Source organism: Terrapene carolina, unplaced genomic scaffold (assembly GCF_002925995.2).
Source record: "Terrapene carolina triunguis isolate 2854851 unplaced genomic scaffold, T_m_triunguis-2.0 Scaffold24, whole genome shotgun sequence".
Lineage (NCBI taxonomy): Eukaryota > Metazoa > Chordata > Testudines > Emydidae > Terrapene > Terrapene triunguis.
The window spans coordinates 3,785,833-3,806,756 of NW_020664375.1; the positions used below are offsets into that span (position 1 = coordinate 3,785,833).

At 40.9% G+C, this 20,924-nt stretch overlaps 1 protein-coding gene across 6 annotated transcripts in view; it reads left to right on the forward strand.

The window, feature by feature from the left end:
- LOC112113708 (lysine-specific demethylase 6A) overlaps positions 1-20,924 on the forward strand; it is a 289,994-nt gene that overhangs the window by 69,978 nt on the left and 199,092 nt on the right. For all 6 annotated transcript variants that reach the window (XM_026650231.1, XM_026650232.1, XM_029911180.1 and 3 more), the window contains one exon: positions 4,410-4,459. In XM_026650231.1, coding sequence (XP_026506016.1) covers positions 4,410-4,459 — 50 coding nt within the window. The remainder of the gene's footprint in view (positions 1-4,409; positions 4,460-20,924) is intronic.

Genomic DNA, 20,924 nt, shown 5'->3' on the forward strand with positions numbered 1-20,924 from the left:
TCCAACCAGTTTGCCTGATACTGAAGTTAGGCTTACTGGCCTGTAATTGCCAGGCTCTACTCTGCAGACGTTTTGAAAAGAGGTGCTCTCAACTTCCTCTATAATAATACTTTTTTTCCTCAATACTTTAATCATATTATGGAATTTGTTTGGGCTCACTTTAAGGCAGTAGTTTTAAGCCTGTTGTTTTTTGCAGCCCACAGGTGTTTCCGTATTCATGTAGGACTTTTCAGCAACAGTTGTCAGCTCTGTAGATTCATTAATTTTCTTAATCTGAGATGCATATCATCTGTATCCTTTGAGTAGTATTTATTAATTTTAGAAGGTGTTCCCTTATCTTTTAAACAACTCTGTTGAAAATGGTCTTCGTTATAGTAAAAAATGTAGGGGCGCCCCCCTCCCCATCTTTTTATGAAAGTTCATTCAAATTAACTTTTAATTTAAACATTCTCTAGGAATTGTGAAAACACAAGTCACAACATTATTTTAATATATGAAAATCAGAAAATGAATGACTTTTAACTCAGGCCTGGTCTACACTACGGGGTTAGGTCGAATTTAGCCGCGTTAGGTCGATTTAAAAATGACTGTGTCCACACAAGCAACCCCGTTCCGTTGACCTGAAGGGCTCTTAAAATTGACTTCTGTACTCCTCCCTGGTGAGGGAAGTAGCGCTAAAATCGACCTTGCTGGGTCGAATTTGGGGTATTGCGGACGAAAATCGACGGTATTGGCCTCCGAGAACTATCCCAGAGTGCTCCATTGTGACTGCTCTGGACAGCACTTTGAACTCCGATGCCTTAGCCAGAGATGCACGTTTCCCAGAGTCACTACCCTTGATAACAGAAAGTCAATGATTGCATTGGCTACTTGGATCACAGCAACCCCACAGTAGACTTGCCCACTCCAAATTGATTCCCAACTGACTGGTAGCAGTCAGGCGTTGCAAGCTTCCACAGGTCTATCGCCACTCACTTTTCAACTGTCAGGGCAGCTCTCATCTTGGTACTCCTGCGCTTCAGGGTGGGGGAAAGCAACTCAGAGTTCCAGGAAAGTGGACTTACGTATGCAAAAGTTTTGCAGCCACTGTGAATCATCCCATACCCGCAACACTATGCAGTCCCACCAGTCTGTGCTTATTTGCCTGGCCCAGAATTGGCATTCCACTGTATCAACCAGCCCCACTGCTGCCATGATGTCTCTATTGCCAGAGCCCATGCTTTCAGGAATGTCTGTGTCCATGTCCTCATCAAAATCCTCCTCGTGCTGGCGTCTCTTAGCCCGGTTCTCCATATTCTCCAGGATAATGTGTGAAGTGTTTACAATGCTCACAACAACAGCGGTGACAGTGAGCTGAGTGGGCTCCGTGCTTGCCGTGGTTTGGTGTCTGCACGGGTAACCCTGGGGAAAAAAGGCGTGAAATGATTGTCTGCCATTGCTTTCATGGCGGGAGGGGCAATTGACGACATGTACCCAAAACCACCCGCGACAATGTCTTTGCCCCATCAGGCACTGGGAGCTTAACCAAGAATTCCAATGGGCGACGGAGACTGCGGGAACTGTGGGATAGCTACCCGCAGTCCATCGCTCCGTAAGTCGATGCTAGCCACGGTAGTGAGGACGCACTCCACCGACTTAATGCGCTTAGTGTGGACATACGCAATCGACTGTATAAAATCGATTTCTAAAAATCAACTTCTATAAAATCGACCTAATTTTGTAGTGTAGACATACCCTAAGTGAAAATGACTGGTGACATTTGTTTTCAAAGCTGAGTAAATTTTAAAAAAGTATGAATGGTAAAACTTAAGTTTTCTCAGTTTTGAGGTTTTAACAAGACTTTAAAAAATTTCCTGCTTGAAATATTACTGATATGAACTTAAATTTCTTTAAAAATTTAATATAAAAACTTTTGACTGTTTAAAATGTTTGTTTCTTGGTGATTATTATAGTACAATGAAATATACTTCTATATTAAAAACACATGTTCTCTTAATTACTACAGTTTGTTAAATCTTAAATAATATGCTGATTTTAAAATTACTTTTATTGTTTAAAATCAGTAATCTTGTAACTTCCTTCAGTTTTAGGTGGACTCCTTGCTATAAGACTCTGAAACATAAAACAAAACTTTTCTTTCTTGTAATAGCTGATTGGCAGAGGAAGGTCATCCATGTGTTCAAAAATTACTTCTCTTTGTAGATTAAACTCAATATGAATATCTGAGGCATGTAAATTGTGAAAGACTCTGTCTGTTAGTGATACTGTACAATATCACAGCCTATGATTAAGATGCTGATTTTAGACTCTCTCTCTCAACTATTGTATAAGAGACTTACTTTATATTTTTTTAAAATTGTGTTTGAATTAATTGTCATGAAATGGTCAGTTGGATTAAGTGTCTAGAGTTCTTTCCAGAATAGTCTTATTCAGATAAGCTCTACATCTATACATATAAGTGCTATGCATTATTTAATGGTGTTCATTCAGTCTGAGGAGTAAAAGTGACTTGTGGGGTGTATATAGGTGTAAATAGAAGGAATGTAAATCTACAATAGCTTGTGTTGCATGCAGCAGAAAATGTTAATGTGGTCCCTTTAGAGTAGGGGTCCACAACGCAGTGCCTGCGGGCGCCATGGCGCCTGCCGGGGTGTCTAAGTGCGCCCGCGTACTGGCCAGCGGACGAGCATCCGCTGAAATGCCGCTGAGAAGCAGCGTCATCCAGAGGCGTTGCGGTGGCATTTCGGCAGTGATGCGTCTGGATGACGCTGCTTGTCGACGGCATTTCGGTGGTTGCTCGTCCACCGCCACGGTTCTCCGTGGCTCGTCTGGCACGCGCCAGACGAAAAAGGTTGGGGACCACTGCTTTAGAGAGTAACTGCAGTTTGTTTTAATCAAACTAACCAAAAAACAACAACCCCCCAAATCCTTATGGCTTGTCAAAATAACATATCAAATTTAAGAATAAGGTTGACTGATCATCAAAATACAGCAAATCAGTTAAGCTTGCTTTTATATCTGTAATTTAAATTGATGATTTTGGACTCATGGATGTCAGGTGTAAAAGATGAAATATTTGCCTTAACTTTGCATATAGTTTAACTTGTGTTACATCTTTTACATTCGTACTTTTCATGTAATATGATAGTATTCCCCAAAAGTCCCAGATTAGAGCCAATCGCATGATGAGGTGCTTGATCTAGAAATACACCGTTTTTGTAAATATATATTTGTATTCTTGCTCTTAAGTATCTGCAATATTTCTGAAAGTCTTGAATGGCTCTTGGTCTGTTATGTAACCGAGTATGTAGGGCTTGCACTTACAAAGTATGCTATAATTTAAACACCCACTCTATGGTGCTTCAGTGAGTTAATTTGCATATAGAAAGTCTATTGCTTTTCCCATTCCGCATAATGGTCTGCTTTCCTGTCTTTCCTTGGATTGTGAGCTCCTCAAAGCAAGGACAGTCCCTTTTGAGTCTTTGGAAAGTTCTTAGCGCACACTGGGTGCTACTGTTAAACTTAATTAAATTTCTTATAAAACTGATACTTTTCAGAGTTGAAAATATGGACTTTTTAATGAAGGTATTAATGAATCATTATTTAAAATGCTACTTGTGTTTTTTGCATGTCAACTATTTTTATAAGAATATAAGCTCTGCATTTATGCCTGTCTGGCAGTGAGTACATTAAGTAGCAAAGGTGGGGCTTGACTTTTTTTTTTTTTTTTTTTTTTCACACCAGACTTTTTTTTTCAAAAAGATTAAACCTATTAACCAGTTTTTTTTTTTTTTTTTGAGGGGAGAGCAGTAAGGTGCAAGAACAATGATTTGTTGAGAACTCAATCTCCAAATAATGGTAATTCAGTGATTCATACCAGGGTGCCGTCTCTAGACCCATCTTAAGAGCTCTGTCTTTCATAATGGTCTTGGGCTTGGTAGGTTTTGGATAAAATTGAAGCTTTCCTCCCACTGTCCCCACACGTTATCTGATTATGGAAAGGGAGAGGGTGCTGCTTCTGTAATCTTTCTACAGATCAGTCTGCTCTTCTTCCCTTGCAAAAATTGTGCAAGACACCAGAGAGCATTGTAAACATGCTACGTGATTAAATTTTAAAATCAATAGCAGCTTTGTCAAAAGCCAATAAATTTCTTTCATAAACTTACTTTAAAATACTACTTGATTTAATTTTATGTAAATCATGATAACATTCACTTTTTGGTTGAGACACTTTCTACAGCAAAATTGTAATCTTTAGGAAATACTCTATCCATAACAGTGCATAGTTATTGTTAGTGTTACTTTTATTAAATTATTTATCATTTCCATGTTGCATATTTTTATACTCTTAAGGCGTTTTCAGTCTTGTTCTTTTAAAAAAAAAAACCCAACCTTTTTCTTTATTGCAGCATTATCTGCCTACCAGAGGTACTACAGTTTACAATCTGACTACTGGAAGGTCTGTATATATTCACTTTTTTCTAATTGTTTTCTAAATGTTTGGATTTCTAAAGTGGGTTAATGTGGGTATAACTCTGCAGCATCTATTTTTTGCCATGTAACATTTGTATTAATGGAAATGTTCCTCCTTCTTTACATACAATTTGTCTAAGTTAAAAATAGAAACAACCTTTTCCTCCGTTCACTTTTTTGTTTAACTAGCTAACACTTCCAAAAATTGGTCATGTTTTTTGTGGAATTTTGTTTTGATCATTTTTACTGCAATTTTTCATAAAACCCTGTTAGATATTTGGGCAGGTTTGAGTATTGAGAAAATTGCAATCACATGAAAGCTTCTGCGCAAGTTTTGGACTTAACCCAAGGGCATTTTTCCTGATGTACTTTTGATTTCCATGGTGACATGGACATTATTATTTGAAGTACTTTTTCAGTATTGTATTAGAATTCACTGTGAACAAGGAAGTAGTCTTTTATGTAGACTCTTTAAAAAAAAAAAAAAAAAAGTTCACATAGCTATATTAATAATGATATCTTTAACAAGTGTAAGCAAAGGTGGCAAGATTGTAAAGATGAAAAATTCTTTATCTGACACTGAGTGTAGAAACAATATTGTACATGATTTTATTTTCATATGGCAAGATTCTGTAATGCTGATTTAAGCTCCCAATTCCAGAAAACACTTAAGTCCATCTATATTCAGAAAAGTGCTTGAGCATGTGACTAACTTTGTGTCATGCTTAAAGTTCATAGAATCATAGAAGACTAGGGTTAGAAGAGACCTCAGGAGGTCATCTAGTCCAACCCCCTGCTCAAAGCAGTACCAACCCCAACTAAATCATCCCAGCCAGGGCTTTGTCAAGCCGGGCCTTAAAAACCTCTAAGGAAGGAGATTCCACCACCTCCAGAGGTAACCCATTCCAGTACTTCACCACCCTCCTAGTGAAATAGTTTTTCCTAATATCCAACCTAAACCTCCCCCACTGCAACTTGCACTTCTGCTGCTTCTGTCATCTGCCACCACTGAGAATAGCCTAGCTCCATCCTTTTTGGAACCCCCCTTCAGGTAGTTGAAGGCTGCTATCAAACCCCCCCTCACTCTTCTCTTCTGCAGACTAAATAAGCACAGTTCCCTCAGCCTCTCCTTGTAAGGCCACATCCTTTCTATAGTGGGGGGGCCCAAAACTGGATGCATTATTCCAGGTATGGCCTCACCAGTGCCGAATAGAGGGGAATAATCACTTCCCTCGATCTGCTGGCAGTGCTCCTACTAATGCAGCCCAATATGCTGTTAGCCTTCTTGGCAATAAGGGCACACTGTTGACTCATATCTAGCTTCTTGTCCACTGTAATCCCCAGGTCCTTTTCTACCGAACGGCTGCTTAGCCAGTCAGTCCCCAGCCTGTAGCAGTGCATGGGAGTCTTCCATCCTAAGTGGAGGACTCTGCACTTGTCCTTGTTCAATCTCATCAGATTTCTTTTGGCCCAATCCTCCAATTTGTCTAGGTCAATGTTTCCCAAACTTGGGACGCCGCTTGTTTAGGGAAAGCCCCTGGCGGGCCGGGCCGGTTTGTTTACCTGCCGTGTCCGCAGGTCCGGCCGATCGCGGCTTCCACTGGCTGCAGTTTGCCGCTGCAGGCCAATGGGAGATGCTGGAAGCGGCACGGGCCGAGGGACGTACTGGCCGCCACTTCCAGCAGCTCCCATTGGCCTGGAGCGGCGAACCGCGGCCAGTGGGAGCCGTGATCAGCCGGACCTGCGGACGCGTCAGGTAAACAAACCGGCCCGGCCTGCCAGGGGCTTTCCCTACACAAGCAGCATCCCAAGTTTGGGAAACACTGGTCTAGGTCACTCTGGACCCTATCCCTACCCTCCAGCCAATCTACCTCTCCCCACAGTTTAGTATAATCTGTGAACTTGCTGATGGTGCAATCCATCCCATCATCCAGATCATTAATGAAGATGTTGAACAAAACCGGCCCCAGGACCGACCCCTGGGGCACTTTGCTTGATACTGACTGCCAACTAGACATCGAGCTGTTGATCACTACCTGTTGAGCCTGACGATCTAGCCAGCTTTCTGCCCACATATGTTTAAGTGATTTTGTGAATAATGATGCTTTCCTGAATTGAGTCATAAATGATGTCCGTCAATGGGTATTAGCCAGGATGGGCAGGATGGTGTCCCTAGCCTCTGTTTGCCAGAAGCTGGGAATGGGCAACACGGGATGGATCACTTGGTGATTGCCTGTTCTGTTCATTTCCTCTGGGGCACCTGGCATTGGCCATTGTCGGAAGACAGGATACTGGGCTAAATGAACCTTTAGTCTAACCAAGTATGGCCGCTCGTCTGTTCTTATGTATTGATTTTGACTGATAACTTTATATCCATTTTTTGTTGTCTTCAAGTAGCATATGAAATCAGAGCGTACTTTGACAAATTCTGCTCCATCTCTTCCCCCACTGGACATGTCTGTAGTTGGATAAAATATGTTCTGTTGCATGTGGAGGAAAGGGCAGGATTTGAAGGCCCTGAGGGGATTGTGTGATCCTAGATCTAGAGAGGCTCCCTGCATGCAGGTGTACAAAAGGAATTTGAAGGAGGAAAAACTTTTTTTGGTCTACATTGATTTACTGGTCACTCCCTCTTTTGGGCACGGGAGGACCAGTTGGTGGGGGGTACTCTAGCTGAACTAGTATCCTCAGAGGCTCCACTACTATACAGCCACCTGAGAAGTGTGCAATCAGGAGAGGTTTTGGAGCTGAGGTCATTCTTAAGAACTGATAGCAGTTGAACTTAAAAAGGGATAATAATTCTTAAAAAAGCAGAGATTTGACATTATGCTATACATAGTCTTTGAGATTCATTGTAACCTTTAGGTTAAATAAATCAAAGTGCAGGGACAATTGGTTAATTATCAAGCAATCTATTCTAACTGTGTCTATGCTGTAGGCATAATGTCTGTTAAACATCTAAGAGCATTTTGTGACTTGGATCACTTGTCTGTCTCACGTTTTAATAGCTCACCTCATAAGAGATGCTGGATTATGCAATAGACATTTCACTGTTGTGTTGGAGTGCAGAGTGAGTGGTATATTTTTGTTAGGCGTATTTGATCTTAAACTTGCTCAAAGTGTCTGTTAAATTAAAAGAAAATGTTTAAAAGAAATAATTTACTTTGTTGTTGCATAATCCAAGAGATTTTGATGTTAAACACAGGTTACATTTATTTTACTAACCTGTTTAAAATGTTTTATATTTGTACTGAGTTAAATCTTACTGTTTTTCTTCAAGTTGCCTCTGCACATTCCTACTCTTGTGATGCACTGAAGTCCTAGCTGCATAGTCTGCACATCCCAAGAGTGGGACCATGCAGAGGTCGTTTCACAGAATGCTGGTTACAGTTAAGTAACCTTCATTTTGGTATTACAAGCGCAGTGTGGCTGGTACAAAATGGCCAGCTTTGCTGCTGCTTGGTCTCATCCAAATGGGACGTTATTCTAAATTGTGCTGTCACTACACATTATATAGTTACTGTTGGGCTTTACTTTTCTTTAGTCATTCTTGGAACAGAACTAAGAAAATTCCTCCCCCCTCCCCCTCTTTTCTGATCTAAAAATTTTGAGGGTGGGACTACTTAGGTATATTATGACAGTAGGAATGTACAGACCAACCATCCCCATTTCTCTTTAGAAAGAGGAAGGCTCTACTGCAGTGCTAGGTTGCAATAATAGTTGTAATGCTGCCTGGGATGGGGCTGGAGAATGATTCTCCTCTCAGTTGTGTGGATTTTCCTCTTTTCCTTAATGTGTATTTTGTAAAACATCTCTTTGTTTTGGTTACAATGCCTGATTCAAAGAAAAATTGTGCAACAAGACCATAGTAAGTCCTACAGCTTAGATTGTTTCCAGTGCATTTTAGGTGACAGTATTATAGCTTGTCTTGATGTACTTTATAATTAAATATTTTGTGGAGCGAAACAAATCGTTTAAAAGTTAATTTTTGATTACTTTTGTTGAAATGCTTTTAGTTTAATTTTTTCTGTGGGTAAGTATCACCAATTAAACTACCAAAACCGAAAAAGATTTTTTTTTGCAGGGATGGCAAGAAAAAGCTCCATCTCCGAGCCATGTAAAAGGCCTCATCTATATAATAAGATTCCAGGATTGTCACTCTGAGGCTTAGAATAGTCCTGTCAATGTGAAGCGATGAAACAGCTACTAGCGGGGTTGATAGCTCTTTTTGTTTAGAATATCACCAGATTCAACCATCACTGGGCTTTGCCGTCTGTTACCATCCAGTGTTTAAATTCTCAGCCATTTTGACTTTAGAAAGAACACTTGTGCAATAGTACAGGCTTTCAGTTACAGTAAGGTCTGTATCTTTATCCATTGTGATATCCGATGTAACTCAACCCGTAACCTTATTCTACAGTTAACTTACATGCAACACTTTAATTGGTTGTATGAGGGAGACCGCATTGATCGTGAATTATTTGGCCCAGCTGCTGTAGTTCTCACTATACCAGCTTTCAGCTGCTGCTGGGAGAATAATTAGAAGTTTCTGTACTTGAGAGTCAAAGGATCATATGCCAAATGTTAGGGAGAGATGTAGGTTTCAAACTGCACCAGTGCAAAATCTACTGTACACTGGTGAAGTGAATCTATAATTAGTTTACATATATGTAGGTACTATATTGTTCAAATAAGAGTATTGTGGTTCTACTGTTTCTCATTTAATATATGAATATAAAACACACAGATGGATTGCTGGTCTTGATTATGTTTGGGACCTCCTGACAGGGCATGTCTAATCAGATGTAAACTGCAGTTCAGGATTTTCACCATTGTGTCTAAGTCAGCAAGTGATTATTCTTTTGCTATGGTATACTCTACTGTGTGGCATTCAAACCTGAGTTTTATATAATTTTGTCATTTTGACTTTTTGAGAACATCATAACACTTTTTCCTGTCCCAAAAATAGTTTTAAAATTACTAGTGTTGGGCCTATTTTTCACTAACTTTCCATTCCGGCTTTTTTAAAAAAAAGATCTTATTTGTTTTGTTGTATTTTTATTGTCTTGTAAAGTGCTCAGTGCTATTTCTAGGGGGATGGTGGGATGCTACACAAACTCATCCCATGAAAAACTATGTATAAATAAAGTGCATTGGCAATCTGATTATAATTTGCAAGTGATGATACATTGAATATTGAGTATAAAAAGGTCAAAAGCAGAAAAAAATGGAGTTTTAGTGGCTTAGTTGGATTCTAAAATAACAATTTCTATTTTGATGAATAGTTAGACAATTATCCACTTCTACCCTTACATAAAAATGAAGACAGAAAAAAATAAATTTTAAGCTAAGTCACAGGAAAAGGCATTGCTTGTTAATCAGTAATAACAGGGTGGATAAAAATGGTTGATTTTTAAAAAGTTTATTTAAATTAAAATTTTTCTTTTAAAAAACAAACCTATTTAAAATTTCAAAATGACACCGTCTTACAGCGTAAATTCACTATAATCTACAAAAATCATTTACATTAAATAAAAAATAATTAAGTAATACGTGTTTGTGGCTGAAGCTTTAAGAAAGGCAAACCGCTGAATTAGTGGAAGTCACTGGCGAAGCACCTGGAACCAGAGTTTGTTGAAGTGCTAAACAAGCTTTTGACTGCAATAACTGCTTCTACAGGTGCAGAAAGAATACTTTCTTCATTTCTACACATTTAGTTCAATGACTAGTTCATTTAAAGTTAAGAAAGCAATTGGAAGTTGAAAAGGGCGGGAAAGCTTGTTTTTCTTTTCCCATTCCATTACTAAAAAGTAAGCGTGAGAGGATGAGATCTGTTTCTAAAATGATGAAGAACATAGTGACCAGAAACAGTAAGTTCAATTCATTAACTATAGATCATACTTTTTTGCTTAATAAAGCAGTATTAAATGTGAGACATGTTTGACAAACTTTTATCTTATGTATCCAGCACACTAAGATAATGTTTACTAATAATAAAATGCTGTTTCTGTGCATTTTAATTGAATTCCAATTGCCATCAAAATAGAGCTTGACACAAATCATGAGTAAGAAATGAATCATCTAGTAAACAAGAAATGCATCATACATCATTTTCTAACATAAAATAAATTAAAAATCTGAAATGGTAGAATTGTCAGTAATATTCAACACTTCTGCCTTGTCTGCATTAAGTATTTCTGTTGTGTATTGGGAGGTTAAAAAAAAAAAAGATGTAGCAAGCAGAGTGGGGGCTATCTAGTGTATTGCACTGACTGTATCATGTATGATTACCTCTGTTGTGGAGAGGTGGCATATGTGTGCATTCAGTGTTAGCAACTCTTGCCCCTCAGAGATGGAGTACAGGGTCTTGAGATCAGAGTGGCTGAACTGGAGGAGCAAAGTACGTAATGAGACTTTCTGGGACACAGTAGAGCAGTCCCATACCCAGTCTGACAGCTTCTATCTGTTGTGGAGGATAAAAGTCCCTGGGAAGGAGAACATCAAGCTGGAGCAGAGGGAGACAATCCCATAGTTGGGAACCTTCTTCCAGATGATGTTATGGCATCCTCTTGCACTGAGGATATCCCTTTGGGGGAGGGAACTCAAGTTATTAAGAAGAGACAAGTAATGGTAAGGGGGATTTGATTATTAGAAATATAGATAGATGGGTTTGTGATGAACAGGAGAACCGTATGGTGAATTGTCTTCCGGGGATGAAGATTGTGGACCTCTCGAGACACCTAGGTAGTTGTAGTGGTACATGTAGGTGCCAGTGACATAGGGAAAGGAGGGAGACCGGTCCTGGAGGCCACATTTAGGCTGCTAAGAAAGATATTAAAGACTAGAAGAACAGGAGTACTTGTGGCACCTTAGAGACTAACAAATTTATTAGAGCATAAGCTTTCGTGGGCTACAACCCACTTCTTCGGATGCATATGACTACATATAACACGGCTGCTACTCTGAAACCTGTCATTAAAGACTAGGACCTCCATGGTAGCATTATCTGAAATGCTTCCAGTTCCACGAGCAGGGTCAGTCAGGCAGAATTGCAGGGTATAAATGCGTGGATGAGACAGTAGTGGGTGGAGGAGGAATTTAGGTTTATGAGGAACTGAGGAACCTTTTGGGAAAGGAGCCAACCTATACAGGAAGAAAGGACTCCACCTAAACCAAAAGAGAACCAGATTGGTAGCATGTAAAATTAAAAAGGTTGTAGAGGATTTTTAAACTAAAAGCTCAGGGAAAGCTGACTGGTGTGGAGGAGCACACGGTTCAAAAAGACACATCCTTTTGTGGAGGATTTATTAAAGAGATTACTCTATAGTCTATAAAGAGGGAGAGGATAGAAGATGATAAAGTACAAGGAGGAATTTAAGAGTGACAGTACAAAAAAAAAGTATTTAATTACATCACATGAAGGCTGTCAACTAAATATTAACAGATTTTATATGTGCTTGTATACAAATGCTAGAAATCTAAATACTAAGATGGGTGAACTTGAGTGCCTAATATTAAATGAGGCTATTGATATAATAGGCATCACAGAAACTTGGTGGAATGATGAACATAAGAACGGCCATACTGGGTCAGACCAAAGGTCCATCTAGCCCAGTATCCTGTCTTCTGAAAGTGGTCAAAGCCAGATACTTCAGAGGGAATGAACAGAACAGGTAATCAAGTGATCCATCTCCTGCCACCCATTCCTAGCTTCTGACAAACATGGTGTCCCTAGCCTCTCCCTGCCCATCCTGGCCAATAGCCACTGATGGACCTATCCTCCATGAACTTACCTATTTCTTTTTTGAATGCTGTTATAGTCTTGGCCTTCACATGATGATATGGGACTTGGTTATACCAGGGTATAAAATATATAGGAATGACAGAGCAAGTTGTGCTGGTGAGGGAATGGCTACATATGGGAAAGAAAGCATAGACTCAAATACAGCAGAACCCTGTTTACCTGATCTAACTGGGACTGGGGCCAGATAGGATAATGAAAAATTCAGATAATCTGGAGAATGGAAAAGTTGAAGGCTTTAGCGCCATCTAGCGGCCACAGGATAAATCACCCGCTTCTGGACCTCCATGTGCTGGTTGTTCGGTTAATATGGAGAGCCAGAAAATGGAGAGTCAGATAAACGGGGTTCTGATGTATAGTAAAAATCTTAAATGAATCAAACCAGTACCACAGAATCTCTATGGATAGAAATTCATGCTTGAATAAGAGTAAAGCAGTAGGAATATACTACCAACCACCTGAACAGGATGGTCATTGTGAAATGCTTGTGGAGTTTAGAGAGGCTACAAAAATAGAAAATGCAATAATAATGGGGAAATTCAACTATTCCCTTATTGATTGGGAATATGTCCCTTAGGACGGGATGCAGAGATAAAATTTCTAAATACTATTAATGACTACTTCTTGGAGCAGCTAGTCCTGGAACCAACAATAGGAGAGGCAATTCTTGATTTAATCCTAAGAGGAGCACAAGATCTGGTCCAAGTGGTGAATAGCTGAACCACTCAGTAATAATCATAATGTAATTAAAAGTAGAAATGAAAAGGAACAGTCACAAGAGTGAAATGCTTGCAAGCTGCCTGGAAACTAAAAAAACAACAACCCCCCACCCCCCATAATAGTCTCAAACTAAATGTGTCCCCTAAATTTACACAAACTAACAAAAAAAAAACCAATAAGATGGCCAAAAAACGTTGCCGTAGATGAACAGCAGAATAAAAGAGTCAGTTAGAGGAAAAAACACATACTTTAAAAATTGGGAATCAGCTCCTACTGAGGAAAATAGAAAGGAGCATAAACTCTGGCAAATCAAGTATAAAAGTTATAATTAGGCCAAAAAAGAATTTGAAGAGTAGCTAGCAAATGTCACACAAACTAACAGGAATGCTTTTAAAAAGTACATCAAGCAGAAAGCCTTCCAAATAGTCAGCAGACATTTGAGGTGTGAAAAAAGGCACTCAAGGAAGACAAGGCTATTATGGGAAAGCTAAATGAATTCTTTGCATTGGTCTTTGATACAGAAAATGTGAGGGAGATTCCCACACCTCAGCCCATTTTTTTTTTTAAGTGACAAATCTGAGGAATTGTCCCACATTGAAGTGTCAGTAAAGGTGGTTTTAGATCAAATTGATAAATTTAACAGTAAAATCTCACCAGGAGCTGATGGTATTCATTCAAGAGTTATGAAGGAACTCAACTGTGAAATTTCAGAACTAACAACTGTGGTGTGTAACCTATCACTTAAATTAGTCTCTGCACCAGATGAATGGAGGATTGCTAAAGTGATGCCAATTTTTTTTTTTTTTAAAAAGCTCCGGAGGATGCCTTGGCAATTACAGGCCACTAAGCCTAACGTCAGTACCAAGCAAATTGATTGAAACTATACTAAAGAACAGAATGATCAGATGCATAGATGAACACGACATGTTGAGGAAGAGTCGACATGGCTTTTGTAAAGGGAAATCATGCCTCACCAATTTATTAGAATTCTTTGAGGGTGTCAACAAGCATGTGGATAGGTGTGATATAGTGTACATGCATTTTCAGAAAGCCTTTCGTGAGGTCCCTCATGAAGGGCTCTTAAGCAAAGGATGCCATCATGGATTAAAAGATAAGAAACAAAGGGTAGAAATAAATGGTGAGTTTTCATAGTGGAGAGAGGTAAATAGTGGGGTTCCGAATGGATCTGTACTGGGACCTATACTGTTCAACACATTCATGAATGATCTGGAAAAAAAGGTAAGCAGCGAGGTGGCAAAATTAGCAGGCAATGCAAAATTACTCCAGATAGTTAAGTCTAAAGCAGACTGTGAAGAGTTCCAAAGACCTCATAAAATTGGGTGACTGGGCAAAAAAATGGCAGATGAAATTCAGTGTTAATAAGTGCAAGTAATACACATTGAAAAACAACATAACTGTGTACTGTGTGTTATTTTTATACACACACACACACACACACACACACACACACACACACACTCTCTCTCTCTCTCTCTCTCTCTCTCTCTCTCTCTACCCCGATATAATGCGGTCCTCAGGAGCCAAAAAATCTCTCCGTGTTATAGGTGAGACCGCGTTCTATCGGGGTAGGGAGAGGAACCGCTCCCCACCATAGCTCACTTCCGCTGTGTCTCCACCTCCTCCCTGAGGGCACTGCCACCACTCTGCTTCTCCCTCCCTCCCTCCCAGGCTTGCTGTGCCAATCAGCTGTTTGGCGTGGCAAGCCTGGGAGGGAGAAGAAGCGGAGCTGAGCGGCGTGCTCATGGGAGGAGGAGGCAGAGCGGAGGTGAGCTGGGGCGGGGAGCGGTTCCTCTGCACCCCCCCCCCCACTTGCTGCGGCCCCCCTGCCCCAGCTCACCTCTGGTCTGCCTCCACCTCCTCCCACAAGCGCGCCGCAGCTCCACTTCTCCTCCCTCCCAGGCTTGCTGCACCAATCAGCTGTTTGGCGCGGCAAGCCTGGGAGGGAGGGGGGAGAAGCAGAGCTGCGGCGCGCTTGTGGGAGGAGGCGGAGCGGAGGTGAGCTGGGGGAGGGGGGGCCCTGGGGAGGGCCACAGCAAGTAACGGGTGGGCGCAGAGGGACCGCTTGCAGTAACACGAATTCGGATATAAGGAGGTAAAGCAGCCCCATTCCCCGGAGCGCTGCTTTACCACGTTGTATCCGAATTTGCATTATATCGGACCACATTATATCGGGGTAGAGGTGTGTGTGTGTGTGTGTGTGTGTGTGTGTGTGTGTGTGTGTGTGTGATATATATAAATATATATATATATATATAAATATATAAATATTAAATGATGGGTTCTAAATTAGCTGTCACCACTCAAGAAAGAGGTCTTGGAGTCATCGTGAATAGTTCCCTGAAAACATCTGCTCAATGTTCAGCAGCATTGAAAAAAACAACTGAATGCTAAGAGCCATTGGGAAAGGGATTGAAAACATCATCATGCCACTATATAAATCCATGGTATGCCCACACCTTAACTATTGCATGCAGATCTGTTTGCCTCCATTCAAAAAAGATATATTAGAAGTGGAAAAGTTACACAAAAGGGCAACAAAGATAATTAGGAAAAGTTACACAAAAGGGCAACAAAGATAAAAGATAACTATGTTAATAGTAGAACAGCTTCTATACAAGGAGAGATTAAAAAGAGTGGGACTGTTCATTTTAGAAAAGGTGTTACTAAGGGGGGATATGATAGAGGTCTGTAAAATCATGAACGGTATGGAGAAAGTGAATAGGGAAGTGTTATTTACCCTTTCACATAACACAAGCACTACGGGTCACCCAATGAAATTAATAGGCAGCAGGTTTAAATCAAACAAAAGGAAGTACTTTTTCACACAATGCATAGTCAACCTGTGGAAATTTTGGCCTCCATAAAATCCGCTGGCAAAAAGTATAACTGGATTCAAAAAATAATTAGGTAAGTTGATGGAGGATATGTCCATCAATGTCTATTAGCCAAGATGGTCAGGGGGACAAACCCATGCTCTGGGTGTCCCTAAGCCTGACTGCTAGAAGCTGGATCTGGTCGACTGGGTGTGGAAGACCGGTTACTGGTCTACATGGACTGTTGGTCTGATGCAATGTGACCATTCTTAGGTTCTTATATAGTCATATAGTATCATAGAAGATTAGGGTTAGAAGAGACCTCAGGAGGTCATCTAGTCCAACCCCCTGCTCAAAGCAGGACCAACCCCAACTAAATCATGCCAGCCAGGGCTTTGTCAAGCTGGGCCTTTAAAACCTCTAAGGATAGAGATTCCACCACCTTCCGAGGTAACACATTCCAGTGCTTCACCACCCTCCTGGTGAAATAGATTTTCCTAATATCCAACCTAGACCTCCCCCCTGCAACTTGAGATCATTGCTCCTTGTTCTGTCATCTGCCAACACTGAGAGCAGCCGAGCTCCATCTTCTTTGGAACCCCACCTTCAGGTAGTTGAAGGCTACTATCAAATCCCCCCTCACTCTTCTCTTCTGCCAACTAAATAAGCCCAGTTCCCTTAGCCTCTCCTCATAAATCATGTGCCCCAGTCGCCTAATCATTTTTGTTGCCCTTCACTGGACTCTCTCTAATTTTTCCACATCCTTTCTGTAGTGGGGGCCCCAAAACTGGACGCAGTGCTCCAGATGTGGCCTCACCAGTGCTGAATAGAGGGGAATAATCACTTCCCTCGATCTGCTGGCAATGCTCCTACTAATGCAGCCCAATATGCCGTTAGTCTTCTTGGCAACAAGGGCACACTGTTGACTCATATCCAGCTTCTCATCCACTGTAATCCCCAGGTCCTTTTTCTGCAGAACTGCTGCTTAGCCAGTCGGTCCCCAGCCTGTAGCAGTGCATGGGATTCTTCCATCCTAAGTGTCTTGTCAGCCACTTTATATAGTGACTTGTCTTTGTTGAACCTCATCAGATTTCTTTTGGCCCAATCCTCCAATTTGTCTAGGTCACTCTGGACCCTGTCCGTATCCTCTAGCGTATCTACCTCTCCCCCCAGCTTAGTGTCATCCACAAACTTGCTGAGAGTGCAATCCATCCCATCATCCAGATCATTAATGAAGATGTTGAACAAAACTGGCCCCAGGACCGACCCCTGGGGCACTCCGCTTAGTCCCGGCTGCAAACTAGACCTCGAGCCATTGATCAGTACCCGTTGAGCTCAATGATCTAGCCAGCTTTCTAGCCACCTTACGGTGCAGTCATCCAATCCATACTTTTTTAACTTGCTGGCAAGAATACTCTGGGAGACCGTATCAAAAGCTTTGCTAAAGTCACGGTATATCACGTCCACTGCTTTCCCCATATCCACAGAGCCAGTTATCTCATCATAGAAGGCAATCTGGTTGGTCAGGCATGACAAAACACTTTCCATTTCTACATAAGTATGACAAAACACTTTCCATTGCACTAGTAACTTGAGAAGGATTTTAAATAGCAGCTAGTTAAGTTACTTATTTTAAAATTAGCAAATCCTGATAACTTGTATCCAAGAGTTTTGAAAGAGCTTGGTGAGCAGCTCACTGGACTGGTAATATTGATTTTTTTTTCAATAATTCTTTGAACACTGGGGAAGTTCTAGCTTTCTTCCAGTCTTCGAATGTAGTGCCAATATTTAAAAGAGGCAAACAGGAAGACCCAGTTAACTATAGGCCTTTTAGCCTGACATAGATGCTCAGCAAACAACTGGCATGGCTGATACATGGCTCTATCAATAAAGAATTAAAGTAGAGTAATATAATATCAATCCACATAGTTAGACAAATCTATTTTCCATAAACCTACCTTTTTTATGAGATTACATATTTGGTTGAAGTGTAAAAGTGTTGATGTAATATACTTAGACTTCTGCAAGGTATTTGACTTGGTACGGCATAACATTTTGAACAATACAAAATTAACAGCACAAATTAAATGAGTTACATTGGCTGACAGGTCTCAAAATGTAATTGTAAATGCGGAGTCATCATCAAGCAGGTATGTTTTTTCAGGAGAATCTTCCAGGAATTGCTTCTTGTCCCTACATTTAACATTTTTTATCATCACTTGGAAGAAAGCATATTAAATTGTTACTGATAAAGTTTCCAGACAACACAAAAATTGAGTGAGTGAGAAATAATGAAGAGGCAGCTCACTGACACAGATCAATCTGGATTGCTGGATACAAGGAAATGATGTGCATTTTAATATGATCAGATGTAAAGTTAATACATTTAGGAACATAGAATGTAGACCATACTTGCAGGATGTGAGACTCGATGCTGGGAGCAGTGATTCTGAAAAAGACTTGCGGGTCATGGTGAATAATCAGTTGAACGTGAGCTTCCAGCACGAGACTGTGGCCAAAAAGGCTAAAGTGATCCTTGAATGCATAAACAGAAGAATCTCGCGTAGGAGTAGAGAGATTGTATTGCTTCTGTATTTTAGCACTGAAGCTACCGCTACTGGAATATTGTGTTTGGTTCTGTTGTCTACAATTCAAGAAAGATGTTGATAAATTGGAGAAGGCTCAGGGAAGAGCCATGAGAATGATTAAAGGATTGAAAAACATGCCTTACAGTGGAAAAACTCAAGGAGGTCAATCTATTTATCTTAACAAAGAGAAACTTGAGTGGCTTGATCAGTCTAAATATAGACATGGGGAACAAATATTTGACGATGGGCTCTTCAGTGTAGCAGAGAAAGATATAACACAATCCAATGGCTAGAAATTGAAGCTAGACAGTTCGACAGAAATAAAGCACACATTTTTAACGGTGAAGGTAATTAACTGCTGGAAAAACTTTAAGCAATGGTTCTGGTCGATTTTTCATCCCTGGCCATTTTAAAATCAGGATTGGATGTTTTTCTAAAAGAGATTCTATAGTTTAACTAGGAATTAATTCAGGGATATTCTGTGGCCTGTGCTATAGAGGATGTCGGATTAGATCATCAAATCAGCCCTTCTGGCCTTAAAATCTGTGAATTTGACATGCCACTGGTAATGAAGGCCATTAAAAGGTGGAGGAGGGGGTGAAGGGAGGATGACCATATCATATCGTACCCCAGTATGAAATGTACTTGTTGAAATTTCAGTTAAATTTTTCTTATTCTCTTTCCTTACTCCCACCTTCTCATTGGTAAGATGGCAAAAGTGACATTTCAAGAGATTTGCACAGATCGTTTTATATTTGAAAGGCTAGAAGGTGCCATTATGTTTGTCCAGTTTGATCTCCTCTGTAACTCAGGGCACAGAATTTTATCCACTAAGTCCTGCATTGAGCCCATAACTTCTGGCTGAGCTTGAATCTTTTTGAATAAAACGAGAAATGAGAGGCTAGTCAAACATGAGGGGGACACTGGGAAAGCACACATACGTTTGTGAGAGAAGACAACCAACTTCTTGTGGGCAGGAGGGGAAGGTGGGCGGGCCCCCGGTCATCACCTTAAGGACCAAGGAAATGGCCCCAGCAGCCCATTCCCCCCTGCCCTGGGAGCACCACAGTGGACTGGGTCTCCCCATCTCTTGCATGGGGAGACTGGGCCAAGCCATCATTACCGTAATGATCACCCTCTGGACCCCAGCACATTGCCATTCCCCTTTCCTTATTGTCGACATTATTCTGTACTTGTCGTTTGCAGAAAAATACAACATCAGTAAAGAGTTTAACATTGTGGAAGGGAGAGTAAAGTATGATTAAGTATTCGAATCATAGAAATATAGGGCTGAAAGAGAAGTAATTAAGACTAGCCCCCAGTGCTGTGGCTAAAAGGTGAATGGATTAGCTAAAAGGTGAATGCGTTAATAAGCTGAAGTACTTTTTCTGTTGGTATCTGCCTCTACAATAAACTTGTCTTCCATACAGTGTTGTAGTTTTTTTAACCTTTGTGATGATGACACCTTGAGTTGGTGTGAGAAAAGGGTAAGGGGAGCGGATGGGAATAGTGAACAGACAGGAAGCTGGAACCATTTCAGGAAGGGGGAGGGTATGGAGGTGACAAGTGTAGCCAGTGGTTGTAGGGTTAGATACTGCAGTCTGTGACATGGATGCCATTTTGAGCACATTATAGGGAATGGAGGAATTTTAAAGCTGAGCAGTTGGAGGGGCTCCTAGTTTCACCCAACGTGGCAGCAAACATCTGGCATCTGTGAAAAAAGTTGTTTAAATCCACCTGTGCAACTGTATTATAATATATTTCATAATGCTTGCTGGCTCTCCTCCACAGCAGTTTCTGTATGGCTGTACAAATGAAGTTCATATGTCATGTCCAAAGCTGCTATATTGTACAGTTCTTGGCTGCCCAGAAAAATCTTTGGTTGTTGGATCCCGTGGTATACTTGGGATTAAAGGAGCTTCCTATGGGTTCTTGGGTGCTTGCTGTGTTGTCTGGGAAAACTATATACCACATAATTCTTGGGTGTGTTGGTGGCATTGCTTGCAAAAGTGCTGTCCAGTTCCTCTCAGTATGGGCAAGTAGTGGAAGCATTAACAGCGGTCCTGTTCTGGTCCCTTGCCTTCAGGTACTTCTGCCCAAGCTCCTTTGCTTTGACTTGGCATTTGGACCAGGTCTGGGAATGCTGCTTCATCAGTGTTTGCTCTGACAGTGGTTTGTAGATGTTTGGATTCCAGTGACTTTTCTCCAAGTGGGACTGACTATGCAGGTCTCCAAAGAAGGCATTCAAGTCCAAGACCTTCACAAGGTCCATGCAGAAGGGTAGGGGTATGGCTTCTATAATGGTTATGTGACCCTGGGGGTATGAAGACCCTTTTACCTGTTGTCAAAAAGGGACATTCCTGGCTGTTTGCCAGCTTTTAAATGCAGTGGTGATATGCAGTCAAGATGACTCTGGACCATTGGAGGGTACCCAGACAGGCCAATGCAGGTGTGAAAACATGCACTGTGGAATAGTAACTGGAGCACTGCCAAATGTTTAGTAGTTAA